The 24,231-nt window shown below is 46.3% G+C and overlaps 1 protein-coding gene across 1 annotated transcript in view; it reads right to left on the minus strand.

Moving 5' to 3' along the window:
- The window catches only part of HDAC6 (histone deacetylase 6), a 1,945,770-nt gene that overhangs the window by 1,754,971 nt on the left and 166,568 nt on the right, over positions 1-24,231 (minus strand). Inside the window, exon 4 of the mRNA XM_069647471.1 lies at positions 3,574-3,662. Coding sequence (XP_069503572.1) covers positions 3,574-3,662 — 89 coding nt within the window. The remainder of the gene's footprint in view (positions 1-3,573; positions 3,663-24,231) is intronic.

Consider the following 24,231-nt stretch of genomic DNA (forward strand, 5'->3'; position numbering starts at 1 on the left):
CTCTAAAGCCAGCCTGCAAATAACAGAAATCTGCCGAGCCTTTGACCTAAAAGACGCCTGGAGAACGGTTAACGGAGATCTGAGGGACTACACCTTCCACTCAGCAGTCCACAATACCAGCTCTCGCATCGATTACTTATTCTCATCCAGAACAGGCCCCCTGCAGCCCGGTCCCTGTCACATCTTGCCACGGACTCTATCAGACCATTCTCCATTAGTCCTCTGTCTCCTCCCTTCCCAATTTACTCCCAGGCTACAGAATTGGCGCTTCAAGACGGGCTCCATGCTGGACACGGTCTTCGCAGCTGAACTAAAGGAGGAGATTGAGATCTTTCTAGAAGCCAACACTGGGTCGGTATCTTCTGCCGGCGTGCTGTGGGAGTCCCTGAAATGCTTCGTAAGAGGCGTATGCCAGGCCAAGGAGAATGGCATCATCAAACTCATAAGACGTGAACTGACAACCTGCGAGAGCCACATCAAAGACCTCGAATGCCAAACCACAGACTCGAACGAACCAAAGAAGAAAACCACCCTGAAAGAGGAATTGCTGAGGTTTCACGCACTCGCCGAGCGCGAACTGAAATTTCTCCACCGCAGCGCAGTAATCAGACAATATGGCGAGGGACAAAAACCTGGAGCTCTCCTGGCAAGGCTGGTGAGAGCTGACCACACACCAACGCCTATTACAGAAATCCGCAGTCAACAGGGAAGAACATTAACCACAGATGTCGACATGGCAGAAGAATTCGGACGCTTCTATCAAAAGCTTTATAGCTCCCAACACCCCGAAAATTCCGACGCGCCACTGAGCTACCTGAGGGAGACCGAATTATACTGGGTAGAGGCACAGCTGAGAGAACCCCTCAATGAACTGATCTCCCCTGCAGAAATAACGGAGGCAATCAAATCGCTTCCAAACACCAAAGCCCCCGGCCCTGATGGCCTAACCGGAGAATTCTATAAAGCTTTCGCGTCCACCCTTGCTCCCCATTTGGCCGATGTATATAACGAAGCCCTGGAGAGGGGTACCCTACCTCAGACCTTGCGTGAACCCAATGTGATTCTCCTGCTCAAAATGGACAAGCCGCCAGATGAATGTGCTTCCTACCGCCCCATCTCCCTCTTGAATTTAGATAACAAAATTCTAGCAAAAATCCTAACGAATAGACTGATGCCGCTAATGCCCGCTCTAGTTCTTGCCGACCAGGCGGGGTTCATACCAGGCCGCAATACCACATTCGGCATCAGGAGACTGTTTGGGGTGATGGGAGCACTGGACCCAGCCCAACAAGCCGTCGCCCTCCTGCTTGACGCTGAAAAAGCATTCGACTCAGTGGAATGGCCATTCCTATTCTCAGTACTCGCAAGGATGGGCCTGGGGGCTCGATTCATTAAACTAGTTTCACTACTATACACTAAACCTACAGCCAACATAATAGTCGGCACAGCCAGATCGTCCACCATCAACCTGCAACGAGGCACCAGGCAAGGCTGCCCACTGTCAGCTCTACTATTCGCCCTGGTAATGGAACCCCTTGCCTCCAATTTACGTGAGCATAGTCAACACCGAGGTCTGGTCATAGGCCCGCACAGACTCATCATCTCACTGTACGCGGATGACGTGGTTCTTTACATAAGAAACCCAGTAGATAACCTGAACACTATCATGCGCGAAGTGATCAAATTCGGGGCAGCATCTGGCCTCAAAATTAATCAAACAAAATCAATTATCTTCCCACTCACCCCAGCGACCCAGCCATTTAAAGATGACTTCCACCTCACCTGGAAAATATCCAAAGTACGTTATCTGGGCATTCAAATGTCGCTAAATCAGCAAGAAGTATTCCAGGACAATTACGAAGTGGTCTTCAAGTCCCTGACAGAAAAGGTGGCCCGTTGGAAAACCTTACCCCTAACGCTATGGGGTAGAGCCTCTCTTGTCAAGATGGTGATTCTACCAAAACTTCTATATCTCTTCACTAACATTCCCATCCTACTTCCACAACTCTTCCTGAAAAAACTAAGGAGTCTGGTCCTGGAATTGCTGTGGGCCGGCAAACCCGCCAGAGTGGCTCACTCCACGCTAACCCTCCCAGTAACAAAAGGCGGCCTGGCGCTCCCCGATCTGGAGAAATACTACTGGGCGGCCCAGGCACAATTTCTCAGCCACTGGTACGCCACAAACCCCGTCCGACCACACGTGCAAGTTGAGAGAGCCCTTGCCTCGCCGAATCTACTGAGAGCCGTCGTCTTCGGGAACATACCGGTTCCCAACGACACGATGAATGTAATCCTAATAACATACAAGATATGGAAGCTTTTGGCGCAAAAATACAATATCGACACAAGATACTCTCCACTCCTACCGGCAAGATTCATACCTGGGATCTCGTTGACGTCCGAAAAAGTTTATCTCCAATGGCTAGAGAAACTCCAAATTAGAAACCTTGGGGACCTCTTCACAGATGACGGTTTCCTAACTCCCGTTCAAGTGAAGGAAAAAGGCGGCACGACCTCGCTAGACATCTTTCTCTATTTCAGGGTACGCCACACGCTGCGAGCAATCCTACCTTCCTTTCCGCAGCAACCCCAAACATGGCAGCTCTTGCACTCAGCAATTCAGTCTCAAGGGGAGGGGAGACCTCTCTCACAGATCTACAGAACCATAACTACAGACTCGTCTTCCACAGTATCCCGTACCAAATCCAGATGGGAGAAGGCCCTAAATTTAACTTTCTCCGACACCGATTGGTCCTTCATTCTTAGACAGACCCAGAGGATTGCCCTCAATACCCGCCTCAAGTTAATCCACTTTAACTACCTGCATCAAACGTACTTTACACCTGCCAAAGCAAAAATGCAGCATCCAGACTCCTCCTTCGGATGTGAGAGGTGTGGTTTGACTTCAGCAGACTTCCTACATCTGGCTTGGGACTGCCCTAAGTTGGCCCCATTCTGGTCTCAGGTGTTGGAAATCACGAGTAAGATAATCGGCGAACCGATTCTCCCAGCCAACACCGCAGCTCTGCTGGGCATGACCAGACTGCTGAAGGCCCCTACGCGAAAGTTAGCGGGCATTCTTCTGACTCTGGCCCGTAGAAGAGTCGCCATAGCATGGTGCCGCGGTCCGCTTCCAACTGTCACCGCATGGCGTAGAGACATACTATATTGTCAGGATGTCGAAACTGATTTCATTAAGTTGCTACCACAGCACGCACGCCCACCTGACATCTGGGGACCCTTGGTAACTTTTTTGATGAATGAGTCGGCGGGGGCTCCGGCCTCCCCGACCCTCACTCAGTAAAACAGTATCTGTTTCGGACGCATATTCATGGTTTTGGTGCAGTACATAACATATAAGAGTCAGGAGGCGTGGGGGGGGGGTAAGGGGGGAGGGCGGGGAGGTCTTGGCTAGGCTAATTCCACCCTAATGTGGGTGAGAAGTTGTTTGTTGTTTGGAAAATAATAAAAATAAATATGTTAAAAAAAAAAAAAAGTATAGCATACCTCCCAAAACGTCTATAGGATGGTGGACTGGCGTAGTGCCAGCTACAGGATCCTCGTGAAACTTACTTCTCATCCCAGAGGCAGTGGAAGTCTGCAAGCCTTTCGTCGCACACCAGCCCTGTCCCAGTGGAGACTACTTCAGAGCGCCGCAGGTCCTAGGAAATGGATAGGAATTACAGACTTTTGAATTAGATTCTGCACAAAATGCCCCGATGAGCAAGTCCACATGACAAAACAAAGCATACAAAAAGGAAAAATGTGCTTGTAACATGGCATGGTGGACTGAGAAGACATTTCCTTTTCTATGATTCATGCAGAATTTGTGGTTCGATCTTTCAGTAGTGTGCAATCTAAAATAGGATTTTCTAGAGTATATTGGTGGCAAAGAAATTACCTTCATGGTGATTCTGGTACACTTAGCCCTCCCTTTCCGTCAAAACTGGTCAGGTTAACCTGCACCTCAGGCTTGGTAGGAAAAAAAGCTTCTCCGAAAAAGCTTAAGAACATTTTGCAGGAAAATGCAAGAAACCCTGCATGCGCCCCACCTGTGCATCACCAAACGTCACCTCCCACTTCTTTCCACAGCATATTTTTAGAGGGGACAGCTGGGAGGCCATTACGAAGGAGGGGTAGTAAGGACTAAGTACTGTAATCTCCAAGAAGGCACTCTCTCCCTCTCTCCATCTCTCCATCTCTCCCCACCCCGTGCCCCTCCACAGGCCTGGTAGTCAAAAGGTAGCAGCATCCTTCGTGGATGATGCAGCGTAAGAGTAATGCTCAACAAAAGCACGAAGTGTCGCCCAGTAGCTGCACCATAGATGTCTGTGATGAGGACACAACTCTGGATTGCTACTGATGCTGCCTTAGATCTGTCTGAGTGACTTTGAAGTCTTTCAGACCTGGAGATTAGATCATTCGTAAGATGTTAAGAAGCAAGAAACTATCAATTTAGCAATGGGAGCCTTGGCTGCTTTGTTTTCAGGGAAAGGCCACCATAAGTTATAAAAAGATGATCTGACTTCCAGAATGATTTATCTGTCCAAATACAATTTCAGTGTTCTCCGTACATCAAGAATCGAGATTGTGAATGTCTCCTCTGCTGAGAAAAAGTGAGATCTGGGATGGAAGATCGGAATGCAAATGTCTTAATATAAATTAAACTCAAAAAGGACCTTAGGGATGAAGGACAGACATCTGCAAGACAACTTTATCCCTCTGAAAGGTGATAAGGCTCTCCGGAAGAAAGAGTTTGAAGTTCCCCATCATCCTGGCTGAGGAAACAGCAATCAAGAAGGTGGTCCTTCCAAGTTAAAAGGTCTACGTCGCAAGGGATGAAAGGCTCTCAAAAGACTTATGCATAAAAGCATCCAAAACTGAGTTTGTATCCACCTGAAGAATTTGCTGCCTGCAGGGAGGATGTAGATGGGAGAGACTGTCTAAGTCTCTCCTAACAATTTCATTGTATAAATAGAATGTCTCCACAGCAGAATTAGGGTAAACCACAATAGCCAAAAAGTAATGTTTGCAAGACTGAATCTAAATGCCTGTATCTGCTATGTTAGATATAAAACAAGGACATTGTCCAAGGAAGCTCTAAGAGGATTAATGTTCTCAAAAATAGGACAACTGCAAAATCAGAGCCATTTGCTCCAGTACAAACAACCTCCTTATAGAATGTTTTCTAACAGCACAAATAATGGCAATGCTTGGTTCATATAGCCTTCTTTTAGAGTAGGCTAGCTCTTCAGCAACCAGATGCTCAGGTTCCGCAATGGCCACGCATAGTATTCACAAAATGTCTTCTTGGGCATTCAGAGGGAATACATGTCTAAAGCCTCCCCATTTTGCATGTTATAGCCAGCCAGAATAGACACAATGTTTTGCTGAACAGCCAAAGTAGAATACTGGTCCAATTTCTGTCTCTGGGTTCCCAGGCTTTCGAGTCTTTGTCCAAGACTCCAGAGGGTATTCTGGACAGGAATGTTAGTTATCCTTCCTCAGAGCCACCACTGATTGGTCTGGAAGATTCCCACATAACAAAGGGCTTGTCTGTAGGTGTTTTTACTTGGTATCTAATGATTAAGAAATAGTGGACTTAGAGGCCTTCACCAGTTTTAAATTGTCTGCTCCACAATAGAATACTCCATTACCAGGAAGGGCTTATTTGGAATGGAAGATGATAGCCTTGAAAAAGACTGAAGCAGCAGGTCTGTCAAAATCCATCGCTTGTGAATTGGGATTTCCAATTTGCCATTTGATGCATATTCATTATCGTTCATACTGTGGACAAAGAGAAGTTTCAGATTCTTCGTCAACAGGTTCAGAATGAGGAACCAGATGTCAACCGTTTGCACTCAGTTCGGTAGTCAAAACTTTGAGAAATTGGTCTGATATGACCTGACTGCATTAGTAATGGAATCAATCATGTCTAAATAATGAACGGTGGCGCCAAGGAGTAGGCTCCACTTCCATGTGTAGCATGGGGCAGATGGAAGAGTCAATCGAGCATGGAAAAGGAAGGGGCGACTGAGGTGTTGAGGGTGTTATGGTACATACTTAAGATTACTGGTCTCGTTACCTGAGCATTTGTTGGGAAAATTGGAATGGATGACTTGGAAGTGGAGGGCAAATCTTCCTCTAGCGAAAACTGAATGATGGGTAAAGGTGCGGAGACAGTATGTAAAAGAAGAGGGATTTAAAAAAAAAAAAAAATCGCCCTACATATCAGAGATATGAATAGATTCTGAAAACAAACTCTGACACTCTGACTTAGAAGGAGGTAAGTGCCGGTTTTTGTGCGTATTGCTTCTTGTGCCTGGAAGGTGATGACGCTTCAGATGGCACCAAGCTCAGAGCCAAGTAAGACCTATAGTCCTTCGTGGGGCGTAAATGTCCCAAGGTTGAAGATGAATATGAAGGTTTTAGGTTTTCTTGTACTACACTATGCCAACTTGGTGATACCAAGAACCTGGAGGAAGATAGTATCGACCTCCGAAAGAAGGGAGCTAGGTTCTAACTTCTTGAGGGGTTTCCGGTCCTGAGAGTGGCCTTTGCCCATCGGTACAAAGCTGAGGTAGAAGCACTCTGCAGAACCTTTTGAACTTTTTCAGGAATTAAAAAGTTGCCCAGTACCAGAGGCCAAGGCAATGCGACACAGTGCATTCCCACCAAGAGGTATTCGCAAATGCGTATGCTCAGAGTCATCTCTTAACAGGCAGTGGAAGGTCTGTTGGAATCGGACGGTGTGACTTTCACTCCACTACCGAGACAATGCAGATTCAGAGACTGAGCCTTGTCCCTAATCACCCTTACCGCTAGTATGCCTAGTCCTCCTTCACATCACGAAGTCCAAAGTGGCTTGTGGCGATTGATCCTTCTCAAGCATGAAGGCTAAGCAGGTTTGCAGCAACCTGGTTTAATACAAACAGAAATGACAAACGTATTGGGTAAAAATCCCATGGGCTCAGTGAGTGGCAGAGGCCAAAAGGTGGCAACTGCATCGGATGTACCCCTTGAAACCTGTAACCACCGGCATGCGCTGGGAGGGAGGCAAATATTTTAAAATATAGCGATTCAACTAAGAAAAATGCAAAAGTCCCCAAAAAAGGGAGATGCTTGGAGAAAGCTCTTCCCATGTCCAAACAAAAGGGTGGAAATATAGACAATGTATGATGGCGGTTGGTTATGTATAGGTGGGTGTGTGGCAGACACATGGTGAAATGCTTGCATGTACCACCGTATTCTAAAGTTCTTAAAGTGACGGTGTTCTCTTTGGAGAAGCTTTTTTCCCATCCAGCCGGCAGTGCAGGCTAGACCAACCAGTTGGGAAGGAGGGCACACAAGACACTAGACTGAGTGTACATACAGAACTAGTGGGAGAACAAGCAGTCATTGGCAAAGAAAATCAAATTGTACATGTAGGGAAAATATGGGCCTGGTTCTGAAGCAAAGTAAGATTTGGGTACAAAATTAAAGACTGAATCAGTCACGTACTGAGATGGTTAGAAGCCTGACATTCCAGTAGGACTTGTAAAAAAAACATGTATTCAATTGTTTCAACAGAGTAATTGTTTTACTATCCTGCTTCTGGACAAAATATTGAATTACAAATTTGGGGTGCAACAACACAAAATATATTTAAAATTAGATTTTAACACAGTTCTTTGTTCAAACTAGACAGTTTACAAAGCATCTTACATTGGAAAGCATTACCATGATGCATATTCATAAGCAGACTTGATCCAGTTATACCACATACGTAAAGGTGGTCGCTAAAAAGAATCTGTGTGCAAGATATCTTTTTCATCCAGCTTGTCGCATAGATGTTACAATACTAACGCAGACTTTACCGACCTTAGTTATGCACAGACCAACTACTGACCTAGGTATGTGTCAGTTATATGTTATTGTCAATTCTCATTTGGACAACTAGTTTAAAAGTGTGAACATCCATTTGCAACTTAATCAACCGTCCCCAAATATTGGGAACCTCTTCGCCATAGTGCCACATCTCTTGTACATTGCCTTAGATTTTAAGATATTTAGTTCCAACTTGAATGCCAAGTGGTATTTAGGATTGCAACCAGACAAATATTAAGAGTTTGGAAAACCAGGAAAAAACCATGTGTTGAGGAATGGCTCGTAAACGTACAACTTCTTTCGAGCTTTGAGAAGATAAAGGTTGGTAAACACCATAGGGAGGAAGGGTATTGTTTAATCTTTTATTTTATGGCGGGATGGGGGTTCGTCATCAGAGTTGGTGTTTGTCATGTCCTATGTCTTGTGTTTATGTCAGATTTATGTATAACTCTAATGTTATATCATCGATTAGTTATTGGTTGATTTGATGATTCTACTAATGTTTTGATTTTTCTATTATTATTGAATGTATCGATTTTTGTATTGATGAGGGTATTTATCTTATATGCTGAACTGTTACTTAGTTACTTATGTAATTATTTGTTGATGTGTTACGCTTTTAGAAAATTTAAATAAAGAGTATTAAAAAAAAAAGGATTTTCTGTAGCCCTACCCTGTGAACATCGAGTAGGAGTAAATCATTGGCATATGCTAAGAGTTATCTACCAAAAGGAAAACATCTTGAAATATGTAATTTGAGATATATATATATATATTCATATATAAATTAAATAGCAGGTGTGTCATAACGCAACCCTGCCCCACACAAGATCAGTGTTAACTACATTAGAAATGGGTTCCTTTTGTGTCCAAATGAACTTTGATCCTAGTATTTGTATGTTGAAGAATTGGAAGATTTAGTAGACCGGCTTCAACGGCCCACAGGGCCAGTTGTTTCCATTATGAACTTCTGCACACTTTCGAATGCAGGGGAATCGACCAAAAAAGTTCACACACTAAGGTAGACCACTATGTTAATTCACTTGTTTCATCAGTGTTTAGGCACAGATCACTGTGAGAGATTGAGAGACCCGGTCTGAATTCTGTTTTATATGCAATGCTATGATAATGGGGTTTATACAGCGCACCACCGCTATTTGCATGGTCTCCAGGCATTCTGGCGGATCTGAAAATAGGAGAGGAGTTGGTTAGTTAGTAGAAGGAGAGGGAGAGCACACAAGTGCTTTTGCTATGCTGTCAGTAGTTTCAGCTTGAAAAAACTTGTCAGTGTATGGGTTTGCTTCTAGGTTGTCATGTTGGTGGTCGTGCAGGTCATTTGCATCCATATCGGAGGAATTGTGCGCCCATTGGCATAATGATGCATTGGCTGTACTGCATTTGTGTGAGTTACTGAAGGAGGTCTGGTGTTCTGCTGTTTAGTGTCAGTGTGGGGACGAGGGGATTAGGTGTCTTGTGTGCGTGGCATAGTTTTCTGTTAAGAAAAAAGACCCTCACGCCGCCGTGCACACCTTCAAACTGATCACAGTCAATTATGTGAGTAAATATATGCATCTCACATTATAGGGATAGTCCACAAAAAATAATAAGTCAAGTCTATCACAAAACAACGTATTCACAAAAAGTAAGGGTATACATATATGTTGAGCTCTACATGTTTCAGCTAACAAGCCTTTATCAGGAGCGAATATTAGTAGTACAAAATTCCAATTTCTTCAACTCTGAAATCTATAATTCAAAAAGCACAATACAGTCCATTTTTATCAATTTCAAGTCTTAATTAGCAGCAATTATAAAGCCTCACATATCTTGGCATAATCATTCACCTGTGTTTGAAGATCAAACAATCCATAGAATCTAGCAGAGCTAGTTCCCTGAAGTATTAGGGGTAGGAAGGAGTCCTCATGAGTGTCACCCAACCAGTAGATAGCTGTAGGGTTAAAATAGATAATCAAAGGACCGCGATAACCAATGTATATGCAGTATTGTATTAACGTGATCCATAGGGATCATACCTCTCACTTTGGTGTGTAATGTTTGGACATCGGGGTTGAAGTCATCAAAATTCACTCTCTTGATCTAAAAGACAGGTTACCCGTCTCATGAAGTCAGAAAAACGAGAGTGAAAGCCAAAGTACAAACTAGGGATAATATTCTGATCCCTAAACCCAAAGGTTTGGATATCCCTTTCCTCTATATCATGAAAGTCTCGAGTTGAATTCATCACGTCACAAGACTTCTAAGAAAACTGGAGACTGATTAAGCTTGAGCTTCAATTGAATAAATTCTTTCCGGAACAACCAATGATTACATATAAGAGTGTTAGAAACCTCTGTGACCATCTGGTGAAAGCAGAGAAACCAATGAAACCACAACAGGTCCTACACAAACAGAAGAAGGGAACCTTCCCCTGTTTAAGATGGAACAACTGTAATAACATCATGGAAAAGGCACAAGTATACGACATCCACGCTCGGGAACTAAAATCCCAATAAGAGACTTTGCAATATGTGACACAAGTAATATAATATGTATTACCCAATTTGATCGATCAAATCGATCGCATTGGTACATGTGACCGAATTCGGCCAGTACCATTCGATCGCTTTGAATCGATCGAGTTGGGTAAAATATACTGAACATGGGGAGCAGGGGTTGCGGCGGTGTCCCCCGCTCCACATGTTCAGTATTGTTTGGCCTTGGGGGGGTTGCAGGGTGTCCCACACTTCCAGAAGATTGGAGGCGGGGGACAAAAAAAAACAAAAAAAATGAAAATGTGACCTTGCAGTGTCAGATCCGACCCACGTTGGAGGGACAGAACTGACACTGCAGGGTCAGGAGAAGCAGTGGACGAGAAAAGCTAAGGGGGGATGAATTATTTTGGGGGGCGGGGGACATAGATTTGGCGAGTTTGGCTGCATTAAAATTGTATTTGCAGCGAAATGGACTACGGTCAATTCCAACCTGAACAATTCTGTCACAGTCAAACAACCCAGATCCATATAATAATATATGCATTGAGCTACCTGTGTGGTATTTTTTATTTTGACCAAACTAGACATGCTAAGGACAGGTGGAATGAGCACAAAAGCAACATCTGCACCCAATAAACCAGTAGCGAGACCTTTCCTGGATAAGATACACATGGTAGCTCAATTACGCTGTATGATCCTCAAGGTGGTGACTAAATCCCCAAGAGGCGTTAACTTCAAAAAGAAGTTGACCCAGAGAGAGCTAGTATGGATAGACAAGTTGGACTCGCTTTTTCCAACAGGAATGAATGAAGAGTTCTATCTGGGAGCTTTCTTTTAAGATGACATCCTGATTACAGATATTCTGGATATGGACCTTCCACTACTTGCCACATAAACCAACAAGTAATACAGACCCCGGTCACTTTCTCGTTGAATTGCATGCAACAAATATCACTGTTAAGGAGACATTAATGAGATATACAGAACTAAATACATAGTATGATTAGAGGATTTTGCTTTGTAATAATGACCCTGCATACATAGCATGTTCGATATAGAAGACCTTATATCACAATACATATTTAATACCTATTGGACATTCTATGTATCTGGTAAAGTAATAACTACAAAAAGGATAGCGATCTTGTGTTGATACGATCATATACAGTAAATTTGAAACATGATGTATGTCAAATTTGATGTTCTTTACATTGGCACGTGTCTCATTAATACGTGACCTACTACGAATAGAAACATTGATGTACTAAATAGACTGTATTTTGTTTAGAGATTTTGAATGTGTTCTTGGTACAGTCATACAACTAGCTACATCTATTTGACTAGTATCCTAGGAGACCATTGTCCACCCGCCCGGAACTATTAGATCTTTACAAATTGAACATTAATGATTGACGGAAGTGAATGATGTCAGCATAGAATACATACATATACAATGACCAAAGTCATGCCCGAATTTTGTCTCTACATTTTGGCTTTATATCCTAATACATAATTGTCTAATCATTAGAGTATATTTCGTTCTTTGTGTTGGCTTATTCATGCCACTTTTTACACAGCCTACTTTGGTTACTTCAGCTACTTTTGTTTACACATAGTACCACCACATACTACCAAATGATTTTTTAATTGACTGAAGTATGTCGACATAGGATATACACATACGCAATTTACTGATCACTAGATTTTATTCACTATATTAGTTTAATCTCGTTATCGAATTTTGCAACCGTTTGTACATCCACCTTCAGTTGCTTTCGCTACTCTTGTTTACACCCAACGTAACCATGTCCCAACGTGATGACACAATACGTTCAAGCATGCATTTTATAATGCAGCCATTTTGGAAGCGCCGATTTCACTGCATTAGAGAAACCTGCGTTTTCCTTTCCGATTTGGACTAGTCAGTTTGCAGCCTTAAGGCCGTACTAGAGACAGATTCTTGGACTTGATACAATATGGATTTTCTAACAGTCTTGATACCATGGCTGTATAAGAGACAGATTTTTGTACTTTACAACAGACAGTTTGATAATACTATCAGATACACTAGAGGTTCTCTAATAATTTTGACACATTGCTTTATTATTAACTTTAGTACATATACTTTGAATACTCAGATATCCCTGTGATCCTCTGACTGGACCACTAGCACATTATTTACATATTGACTTCTATATACACACTCTGGTAGTATTCCATTTGCTCAAAGCATGGGTCTTGTTTTCAGATCAATCTTGACCTGACCTGACCTTAAAGGGCACCTTGAGGAATTTGGGAAATACGAACACTGACCAATTATCACCACTGGTCAATGTACCAGGTATGCTTTACATAGATTAGAACATAGTATAATCATCAATTTAATAAAGAATACTGTCTTGACATTGTATCATTAATCCTCTGGAAGATCGTGGGGTGTACATGATTAATATGTGTGACTCTAGACCACTTGGAAACTCCAATGGTACTAACCATTAGATCAGGATAGAATGTTGATGACTACAACCCTGATGTCGAACATTAAGCACCAAAGTGAGAGGTATGATCTCTATGGATCAGGTTAATACAATGCTGCATATGCATTAGTTATCCCGGACATTTGGTTATCTATTATAACCCTATAGCAATCTACTGGTTGGGGGGGGGCACTCATGAAGACTCCTTCCTACCCCTAATACTTCTGGGAACTAGATCTGCTAGATTCTATGAATCATTTGGTCTTCAAACCCAGGTAAATGAGTATGCCAAGACATGCAAGGCTTTATAATTACTGCTAATTTTTATAATAAAATAAAATAAATAATTACTTCTAATTGAGACGTGAAATTGATTTTAAAAAATGAGTATTGTTTTTGGAATTATTGATTTCAGAGTTGAAGAAATTGGAACTTTGTACTACTCATTTACGCTCCCGATGAATGCTTGTTAGCCGAAACGCGTAGAGCTCAAGATATCTTTACTTTTTGTGATTAAATCTTTTTGTGATAGACTGGACTTTGCCTAGAATGTGAAATACATATATTTACTCAAATGACTGAGTGTGATCAGTTTAAAGGTGTCCAGGGGGTGCTAGAGTCCAGATGTTTAGGACTCTTTCTTGTCATATACTTGACGGTCTTGTGTCAGAGCCATGGTAACCCCCCTGCTCCTCCGCACCCAGAGTAAGCTTAAGGTTTGGTACATTTCGATTCATTAAATATACATTCATGACAATTGACAAATCAGGTGTGCATTACAAGAGGCATTTGGCTATATTGATAGTTTTCTGTTAAGAAAGATTTTCTTTTTGCTGTTTTCCACCCATAGATTTCTATGGGCCACCCTTTCTTTTGACTTGTTTTGAATCCTGTCCTGACTTTTTGGCAGTAAGTAAAGCCTTCTTCATTACTTCGAGTGCCTGTTTTCTCATTCTTATGGAACAACTAGTCCCTAAGACTGAGAGACTGGCTATTTTGGTGTCTCTTAATACAATTGAAAATATCACCTTACAGTAGTGAAGTGCATTATATTAGAAAAGGGTGGACCAGTGGAGTGTTTAAGCTGTTAATGTTTTTCTAGTGTGAAAAGAACTATTGACACCATAAGCACACCCTAGGTAAAAATAAATTAAGTCTGATTGCAATGTACCGAAAACTAATTTTATCTGGACATGTGTTTTGAGGTGCAGAGGAGAAGGATGCAACCTTGACACCTAAGTTGCGTGATATATAGGAAGAACAAAGAAGTTCCCTAGTCGGGAACTTACGTCCCCTGCACACTATCTTTTGTCTGGAAAACCAGACCAAAAATTTCTCAGACAGAAAAAGTTTTAGGTCACAAGAATGAAGATGGTTTCTTGTGACCTAAAATTTTCTGTCTGAGAAATTTTTCTTTCAAGATTATTCTATATATATTTAATTTGATTGAACCTTATGTTTGAATACCTCTAATGTTTGGTCTGGTTTTCCAGACAAAAGATAGTGTGCAGGGGACGTAAGTTCCCGACTAGGGAACTTCTTTGTTCTTCCAATGTTTTTCTAGTGCCCATGTTGCTTAGAGTAAAAGATGGAGATATAGTCTGGTATTTATGTCCACTTTGGGTTATGCATAAGGTGCCTGTACACCAGCACCCGACTGTGAAAAAAGGAAGTGTTAATGGCCACAGGCTTACAATTATGATGTTATGACTATATACCCAACTGACATATTTGTTAATGTTGCCATCGCACCCTGCCCCCTCTTTGTGTTTATTGAAGAACACAGAGCGTTTAGGAAGTATGGTAAGCGATATAGTCTCTCTTCTATGTTGATTCACAGGATCGGGGGAAATATGCCGCCGTAAAAATGTATAAAGTAAAGCGCTCCCTATATTAAACATTTGTCCGCTGGTGAGCATAAGGCCGTAGACATCTCTATTTAGATGGGCGCCCAATTATATATCTAATGGACACACCAGACAGTGCCGCCAATGCATTTGGATGCATTTGTGTTGCTTGTTTGTGTTTACTGCGGGATCCATGACGTCCGCTTATAAGAGATTTAGTCTCTTCTTTATGTCTAATGGAGATACTGGTAGAGACGTGCCGCTGGAATACTTGCATGCCAAGGGGTTGCTGCACTACACGAGCTGCCGCCGGTAAGTCCATAGCTGTTGCCACTCCATGTACACTTGGGCTGCAATGCGGTTAGTCAGGCACATGTATGGGTATTTAGTGTTTGGACGTGAGTAAATTCCGGCTGATTTGGGTAGTTATGTGCACGTGGGACCGATCGCTTCACTGTCAATAGAAGTACACTGTAGAATGCGCAGAGTGACATAGGAACTCTTATGCCTCCAGAAATGTTGTAGCACGTTGGGCTGACTGCTTCACTGATTATGGTAATACACTGCAGAATGTGCAGAGGGACACAGGAACCCCCACAACCCCAGAGATGGTGATCCACCGTAGTCTATAGATCAGATATCGACTCACCTAGTCGGTAATAGACTTATATATCATTTGGCCGGCATTATGTTACCAGCGACGACTGTTGTATGGGAGGAAAAGAGAATGGCTGAATAAGACATTGCCAATTGTGTTTCCACTTTATTCGTAGTGTCGTAGACCTGGCTAAGGTCGCTGCATGTGTCCACAGTTGGATGAACTGGTTACACCAAACCTAATCAAATCACGGGTTGGCGGACTGTGCAGAAGGTGCTTGAATTGCCTATCATACATGAATCGGCAGTGACTGAGTGTACATTGGTTTTTACTGGTTTTTAAATGGTTTATTTACTGTTACCCACCCATGTTGAATATTGGAAGACGTAGAGGTGTCTTTGTTTAATCCACAGGATGCCTATATTGCAATTGATTCCTGTGGAGGATTGATTCCGACGTCCTACCTGCTAACCCTAGAGTTGGAACTTGGGGGTGAGTAGACCGTGGTGATTCTATGGTTTAGAAACACTTTTGTGGGTGGGCGCTGTTGAGCAGCCCGAAAATGGCCGCCTAGCCGAGGAGCTCCGTGTGGCAGGGACTCAAAATCCGCCATCATCAGCGTGAACCTGCACTTTTTCAACACTACGCCGGCCCTGTTTACTGCCGACATCGCGCTGCACACCCTGCTGTTTTCCCGGCCCGAATCGGGCACTAAAAGCCCCGTAGGGTCGTATCTGAATTTCCGGCCTGTATTCCTGTGTGCGCCTCGGCGCTGCCTGGGTCCCGACGCGGGCCCACCCTCAGGGGAGATCCTGCAACTTGGCTGCGGCACATGTGGACGGCGCCTGCAGTCACTAACACTGGTGTGAGGAGGCGCGTGTGCCCCACGACTACATCTGTGCACCGGGGCTTCCCTGCCCCCGATCGTGCTGCTCCGAAGGACGGGAGCGAAATCGGCGGGTGCTGGTGCCTGCCCTGCCCACCCGCTGCCTCGCCAGCGCGACTTCGCGGCTCCGCTCCGGCTCCTGAGCGGGCCGCTGGATCCGGCGACCTGCCAGCTGACATCTGGGAGCCCCGGAGCACTTTTCGCGGCTGGCGGCCTGCCGCAGCGGCGCAGGTGAGGAGCTGGGCTGGGTGGAGGCTCGCCCCCCATTAGTGTGTGCTGCATCCCTGCCTTGGCGCATCTCCTACGGGGACGGGCGCCTCTCCTTCTGGCCTGCCTGCGCATCTTCGCCACCTCCTCCGCGGCCCCGTACCCTGAGCCTGGCTGGCCACTTTGGCCCGGGACATCTGTGGGCGCACCGAGCCACCAGCTCTCTTCAGCTGACCTGCCTCGCACTGGGGGCTCCAACTACCACCTTTTCCCACACACATTCTGAGCTGCCCTGGGGGGCACTGCCTCTTGCTGGGGGCCTGGCGCCTGGGCCCGGTCGCCGAGCGTGCTGGCGCATGCAGGAGGCCACAAACTCTTCAGCTCACCCGGCCTCAGCCCTGATCACGCACCGACAACGTCCTACTTCACAGCGGCCATCCTGCCTACCCCATTGGGCCCAATTCCGCACCGGCAGCGTCCTGTAGCGGTTCCCGCCAGCCCCCTACACCTCCTATGTTGGACATCAGTGCTGCCTACAGCTCTCATCTGGCTCATACATAGGTCCAGTTGCTATCTGGACTGCGATTATACTATAGGTGTCACAGTCCACCTCTACCCTCGCTTGACCTTGGTGGACTGCGCCGCCTGGGGAGTGGGCCCCGCCACTGTGTCCTGGCGCCCCATACTACACTGGGCCTGACCAATCGAGTCACCCCTCAACCTAAGTGTGATGCCCAATAAATCCAGGGGATCAAACAAGGTGGGCGCCATGGACAGATTTGCGAAGGTGGCTCCGCGTGCCGATCAGGGTGCCGCAGCACCCATCCATGAAGATCCTGACTCTGAGCCATCCCCTGGAACAATACCCCCGGATCTCACTACCATGATGGAGTCGATGGCCAAGAACTTTGCTTCGTTCCACGAAAAATTTGATGATATTAATGCCAAAGTCGCCTCTCTAAAGTCCCGGGTCGATCAGGCGGGAACGCGGATTACCGAGGCTGAAAACAGAATTGGGGTTAACGAAGACCAGCTTCACACCTTACAGGATGCTGTGGCCACACTGACTCGCGACATGAAGGCAGTGAAATCAAAGTGCGACGACCTCGAGTCCCGCTCACGTAGAAACAACCTGCGTATAAATTGGGGTCCCCGAGAACGCCCTGAAGGGGCGCATGGAATTGGCAGTCGAAAATCTGCTTAAAGACCTATTGGGGAACCCATCCCTATCCCCTTTCTTTACAGTCGAGCAAGCCCATCGGGCCCTGTCCCCGTGTCCCAAGCCGGGAGATTTCCCCAGACCTATCATCGCCAGGATTCTGAACTATAAGGATCGGGAATTCATCTTACGCCTGTCACACGAGAAGGGGGACCTACGCCTTGACTCTAACACCATCCGGATATTCCCTGACTTCTCCGTCGGGGTGCAACAGGAGAGACGTCAATTCCTGGGAGTCAAGAAACTGTTACGTGAACGCAATGTCCCATATGCCATCCTCTTCCCGGCTAGACTTAAAATTACTTTCAAAGAGAAGCTGTTCTTTTTCACGGTGCCCGAGGAGGCTGTCAAACTTATAGAGTCACAGATACCACTGCCTAATCTCAACGACAACCCCGTGGTTGATGACTGAATGCAGATCATTCCACATCTCGGTTATTTGCTTATCATTGCTTGCTTTTTCATGTGCTGATAGTAATGCGGCCCTCCGGGCTCACCTGTAGCTACGCATCGAATACCGGTGTAGAACACTAATGCTTGGTTCACCGTCTGGGTCGGGGGGGCTCCCCGCCGTGCTTACCGGCCGGCCACTATTGAATGTTCCACTTGTTGATTACTGATACACTTGCTACTACAGGCCGACCCCGGGTGCAGGGCCCGGCGGGCCGCCCCCCTCCGGTCTGCTTAACGCCCTTTCTGTTACTTATTCGGACCTGGCCTGCGTGTGCCAGGTGTTCTGTGTATGCATATGAATCACTTAAGATACCGCTGGTAACCCAATGTTATTCCTATTCTATTAAGTGTCCACCACACGGCAACAGCGCACCCCACTGCGATTGCAATGTTCAATTCTGTTAATTTGAAGTTGGGTATTGGCCCCAGTTGGGTCGATGAGATTGCGGGAGGGAGGAGGAGGGGGTTTGTTGTGTGTTATACAAAAAGGCAGAGGCGGATTGGCAGACCACAGTGCATCGGGGGGCCCCTACGAGGGCGACCTCCGCCCTGGATTCACTTTACGACAACGGTGGTGGGATGTTACTTAAATCATTGAAATGCCTGTAACAATGATATCCTGGAATGTGCGAGGCCTGAGCAATTACACCAAGGCTCGTAAAATTATGGCGTACGCCAACAGACATGGTTGTAAAATACTGCTCCTGCAGGAGACACATGGTGACCACACAGGTATTTCACCTCATATTCCATGCAAGCTAGAGGTGTACTGACGATGATCCATAAATCATTTAAGTTTGTTCTTCACAAGAGCTATATAGATCCCGAGGGGAGATACACTATATTACATTGCGCCATAGCCAACAGGGATTACTTGCTGGTAAATACCTACGGCCCTAATGTTGACACTCCCGATTTTGTTGACCAGGTGGCATCCATACTGCTAGGATACGTTGGGGTGCAGATCATTTGGGGGGGGACATGAACTTTATACTGGATACCGGGATGGATAGGACCGGCACAGCCCCTAGGTCCCTGTCTGGCGCAGCGCGCAGATTGCTGTCCCACATTGCGATACTTGACATTCACGACGCATGCAGGGCCTACATCCGCAAGCGCGCAATTTTACTTATTACTCCTCAGTTCACGACAGCTCCTCCAGGGTCGACTTGGTCCTGCTGTCCGGCCCCATGCTGGGCAGGGTAGGGGAAACGCGGTTACTCACACGCACACTGCCTGATCACTCACCGGTCTTGATAACCCTGGAATTGGGGATACCCGCCCCTACTAGTCACACATGGCGATTTAAATCATCCGCCCTGCAGGACATTGTATTAAAGGCGGACATCCTCGCCGACATTCAGACTTATTTTGAACACAATCTGCCCCAGTCCACCGCCCTAGGGACCCGCTGGGACGCCTTCAAAGCCTTTATCAGGGGTGCATCCACTTCTAGGGAGTCTGGTGTCCTCAAAACTATAAGAGCCGCCCTGTCCCGCAGCGAAACCAAATTACGGGACCTGGAACGAACCCACCCGGCCTCGATCCACCCAAGTGTCCTCTCCCGGATCAGTGAGGAGCTCAAAATCTTCAATGAACATGCCACTAGGGAAGTCCAGTACTTCAGTCGCCCACAAGCAGTATGTAAATACGGCAAGGGTGACAGACCCGGCAAAACGCTGGATGCATTGGCATGGGGGAAGTGGGGCCAATCCCAAATAACCTGTGTGAAAGACAGTCAGGGGGTTATACAGTGGTCCGACCAGCTTCTACTCCGAATTATACTCCCATCCCCCTGAACATAGTGACTCCCAGATGCGGGAACTTCTGCAGCAGATTCCTACCACATGTATCTCCCCTGCCACTAGAGACCAATTAGATTCCCATACTACATTGAACGAAATAGTGGAGGCCATATCTAGTCTCCCTAAAGGAAAGGCACCGGGCCCTGACGGGCTAACGGCTGAATTTTATCAGGAGCACGTGGCAATATTGGCCCCTGAACTGCTCGGGGTGTGGAATGAGTCACTCAGGCTAGGATCCCTTCCCCCGACACTACGAGAGGCCGTCATCACAGTCCTGCTCAAGCCTGGTAAATCCAGCAATGAATGCGGGTCCTACCGGCCCCTTTCATTGATGAATTTGGATACTAAAATGTTCGCTATGTGATCGCCAACTGCTTCCTGCCTGTCATGTCCTATATGGTGCATGATGACCAGTCAGGCTTTGTTCCCGGGAGATCTACGTCCCACAATATAAGGAGGCTTCTTAACGTCATGGTGCGAATCGATCAAGGGGTGAGTGCGGTTGCGGTCACCTTGGATGCCCAGAAGGCCTTCGAAATGGTGTCTTGGAAGTACATGTGGCTCGTCCTTGAGACCATGGGCATAGGACCTAGGATGATTGCATACATTAAGTTACTATACACTTCCCCGGAGGCCAGGATCCGTGTCAACTCCCAAACTTCCAGTCTGATCCCTCTCTTCAGAGGCACCCGTTAGGGATGCCCGTTCTCCCGATCTTATTTGCCTTGGCTATCGAGCCCATGGCGGACTATGTTAGGGAGCACCACTCGCGTAAAGGGATACGGCTACAGGATACCCCCGAAATTATCTCACTCTACGCGGATGACGTGCTGCTGTTTGTCAGAGACCCCAATAACCACAGTGACCCAATCCTGCGTGACATCACCCGCATCGGGACATACTCTGGTTTCACGATCAATTATACCAGGTCTGAACTCTTCCCTCTAAAGAGCTCCACAGCACGCCCTGCCACCGAGTACCCGCTCCGCTGGTACCCTGACGGGATTAAATACCTGGGAATCCAGGTGTCCCTGACCAAAGACACCCTCCTGGCTGACAACTACTTGGCCGTGGCAGAATAGGCTGCATCCAAGATAACGCGCTGGCGCCCTCTCCCGCTTTCCCTAGCGGGGCGACGTTCACTGGTAAAAATGATACTACTTCCTAAACTGCTGTATGTATTCACTAATGTACCTATCTGGCCTGGCAGGAAATACTTTGCAGACTTACAAAAGCTGCGCGCTCAGTTTCTGTGGCACTCAGGGGCCGTGCGTAAAAAATGGCTAGCTATGAAACTACCTTACGAAAAAGGTGGTTTCACTGCCCCTGACATGCTGCGGTACTGGATTGCTGCGCAGGCACAGTGTTAGGCCGAAACCTGAGCAGTTCCCTTAGGGACCACTGCAAAAAGTTTAAGACTACAGGTGTTAGCAGTAAACCCATTGGTAGCAGTCTGCCCCACCCAGATTTACCTGGTAGCTGTGGCTGAGCAATCAGACTTCTCTCAAGTAGAGTTAGGCAGTATAAAGAGTATACGCATTAGGTACAAAAATACAGTAGCACAAGCCAACACTGACCAGAGCTTTGGTATAAAAGTATATAATTATTTATTTAAAAACACACTTGTAAAAATACACTGGCACTAACATGTCAAGCAAGTTCAAACACAGTCACTAGAAATATATACGCCTCCCTGATTACTTATTTGACAAGTCTTAGGAAAAGAACACCACTTATTATCAACACAGAGGTGAGCGCTTAACCAAGATGGCACTCCAATAATTATTTAAAAAGGGAGAGAAAAGGCAGAAATAGGAAAACACACAATACCAACACTTTTAAAGAACCACAGCAAGTCAAGAAAGGCTACTGTAGACCAAAAGTTCATAGGCCAGGCCCACTCTTGGAGAGAGCAAGGCGGAAGGTGCCCAAGATCACACAGTTGAAGTACACTTTAAAAGCCTTTGCAGATAGTTCAAAAAGGAGTTAGATCAGTTCAGAAAAGTTAGTTAACAGGTCCGAGGTCACCCCAGGATAGAGAGTCAAGGATTTACGGGACACCTTGGACGGTCTGTTGCAAGGGAGACCAGGCGGGACATAGTACCTGAAATGGTGAGAAAGCTCCAGCGGGGGCAGTTGTTCCTGGCAGCGGGTGCAAGTCGGTGCTTCGTCCAGGGGAAGAGAAGATCTCGATGTGGAGGAAAGCTGGAGGCCGTTGCACTGCCAGGGAAGAAACCAGCCGCTGAGTTTCCCGGTTAAAAGGTACTACCCTTTTATTCGCGGTAGTGGTGAAGCGTGGATATCCGGCCGCCAGGGTGCTTGGAACGGGCAATTCGACCACGAGACGATCCAGGAAGGCGAAAAAAGGGCGAACTAGTTAACCCCACTAGTTCAAAGGAAGAAGACTCTCCTGGAAGAAGATCTTCTCTGTCGTTGGGAAGTGGTGAGTCGGTTCAGCAGGGCTCCACCGGTGGGGTCATCGTTGCAGGTCGGCTCAGCTTCTCCCTCTTCGGATTCTTTAGGTCCTGTGGCGACTTCTGAAGTTCCAGTCCCCAAAGCCCTGCTTTTATGCAGAAAACCCCCATTCATCAGTCCTAGCTGTCACTCAAACATGCGGCTCACCACTGGGCAAATCACACAAGAATGCGACTTGAGTTGCCGAGGCAACTCATTCCAGGGTGCCTATTCCCCCCCCTCCCACACATCCTGTGGACCCAGACAAAGTGGTACCGCTTTTGGAGGCTTCTGTGCAGAAGCCCGCCAAAAGTGGAACAAAGGGCTCGACTTTGGTTGGAGTTACAGAGGCGAACACAAACGCCATTTTAAAATCAAGTCCTGGCAAAAAGACCCAACCGGGGAATGAATATTAAATAAATAACCCGGCGGTATCTTTAACATTTCACCAAAAGAAGTGGTGCGTTTAAAATGAATGGGAAAATCCCATAGGAAATATTCCGGTGGAATATTTTGCGTGGTAACCACTGCCACCAGCAAGAAACTCGACAAGGGGGGACTGAACAGTGTCCCCTTGAAAAACAGACCCAGGGGCAATCGAATTACCCCCTACCAGTACTTCCACAATATGATGGTTTGTACTGGTTCTGTTGACAATTTAAGACTAGTAAAATCAATGGTGACTTTACATGCCCTGGGAGACAGTAGTCAGTCGCAGGGTATGGAGTCTATGTTTGGGGGTCACTATGACACCCCTGTGTTACTGCACTGAGGGTGCTGTGTAACACACATACCAAAAACACATGAAGCCCTATGGAGTAAAAGACCCCATAGCCCATAAAACACATTACATAGTCAAAGGACATTCTCAAATCATGCCTAAGAGTGGGAGAAAAAGAGTCTCACTCTTAGCAGGAGAAAAAAATAAACCCCAAAAATCAAGCAAAGCTGCTGGGGGACTCACTAGGTTTGGGAAATTAGCCTTAACAGAGAATTCTCCCTAACATACAGTTCGCCTCCTATTGGTACCCCGGTCCCCCCACGCCCTCATGTCAAGCTGGAAACCCTAGTGGCGTCTGGCACCAACATGATGTCTTTAATACTACATCGACGATACGAGCCGGACTCGGCCATTGACCCGGTCCGAACCACGGTGCATGCCTGGGGGCGGATATTTACTACAGGCGCCGAGGAACACCCGTATTACAAGTGGCTCCCTGCCTGGCGGGGTTCCCCGGGCTGGAACCCACAAACGACGTAGCCCTGGCCAGACACAGGCAGACCCTGGGATACCTGGCCCTAAATGACTTCTACCCGGACGGGCAGTTTATAACACCACAGACCTGGAAGCCCGGACACTCGGGGTCACCGCTGGAACTTCTACAATTTTACAGACTCCGAGCTGCCTTCCGTAGTGCTTGGCCTGAGTTTCCCAATGAACCCACTGACTCCCCTGGGATCTCCTACATCGCCAACTCGGGAGGGGCCCACGGGGTGGTATCCTCACTATACAAACTCCTTTTAACTACTGCCCCGGGACGACTGGGCGTCCGAACTGGAGTTGGAACGCACCGACCAACTTTGGACGAAAATGTGCTTCCACACTAATAGAGTCTCATTGAACTTCCGCTGCCGCACCATTCAGTACAAACTGTTGAACAGGTTATACTACACCCCACGCAAGGTCTCCAGGTTTGCTCGCTCAGACCCGAGGCTCTGCCCTCGCTGCGGTGCGGAGGATGCGGGCCATCTCCATATGTTCTGGGGCTGTCCGAGGCTAGCTAAATTTTGGGTCGAGATCCTGAAAACGCTGTCAGAAATCTGTGACACTGTTATTGAGCCTGACCCACTGGGGATACTGTTCGGGGAGTGGGGGGCCGAGTGAGCCAGAGGTGTTGCTAAATTTTTAAATGTGAGCTGCATAATT

Source organism: Ambystoma mexicanum, chromosome 2q, assembly GCF_040938575.1.
Source record: "Ambystoma mexicanum isolate Mex_15411 chromosome 2q, UKY_AmexF1_1, whole genome shotgun sequence".
NCBI lineage: Eukaryota > Metazoa > Chordata > Amphibia > Caudata > Ambystomatidae > Ambystoma > Ambystoma mexicanum.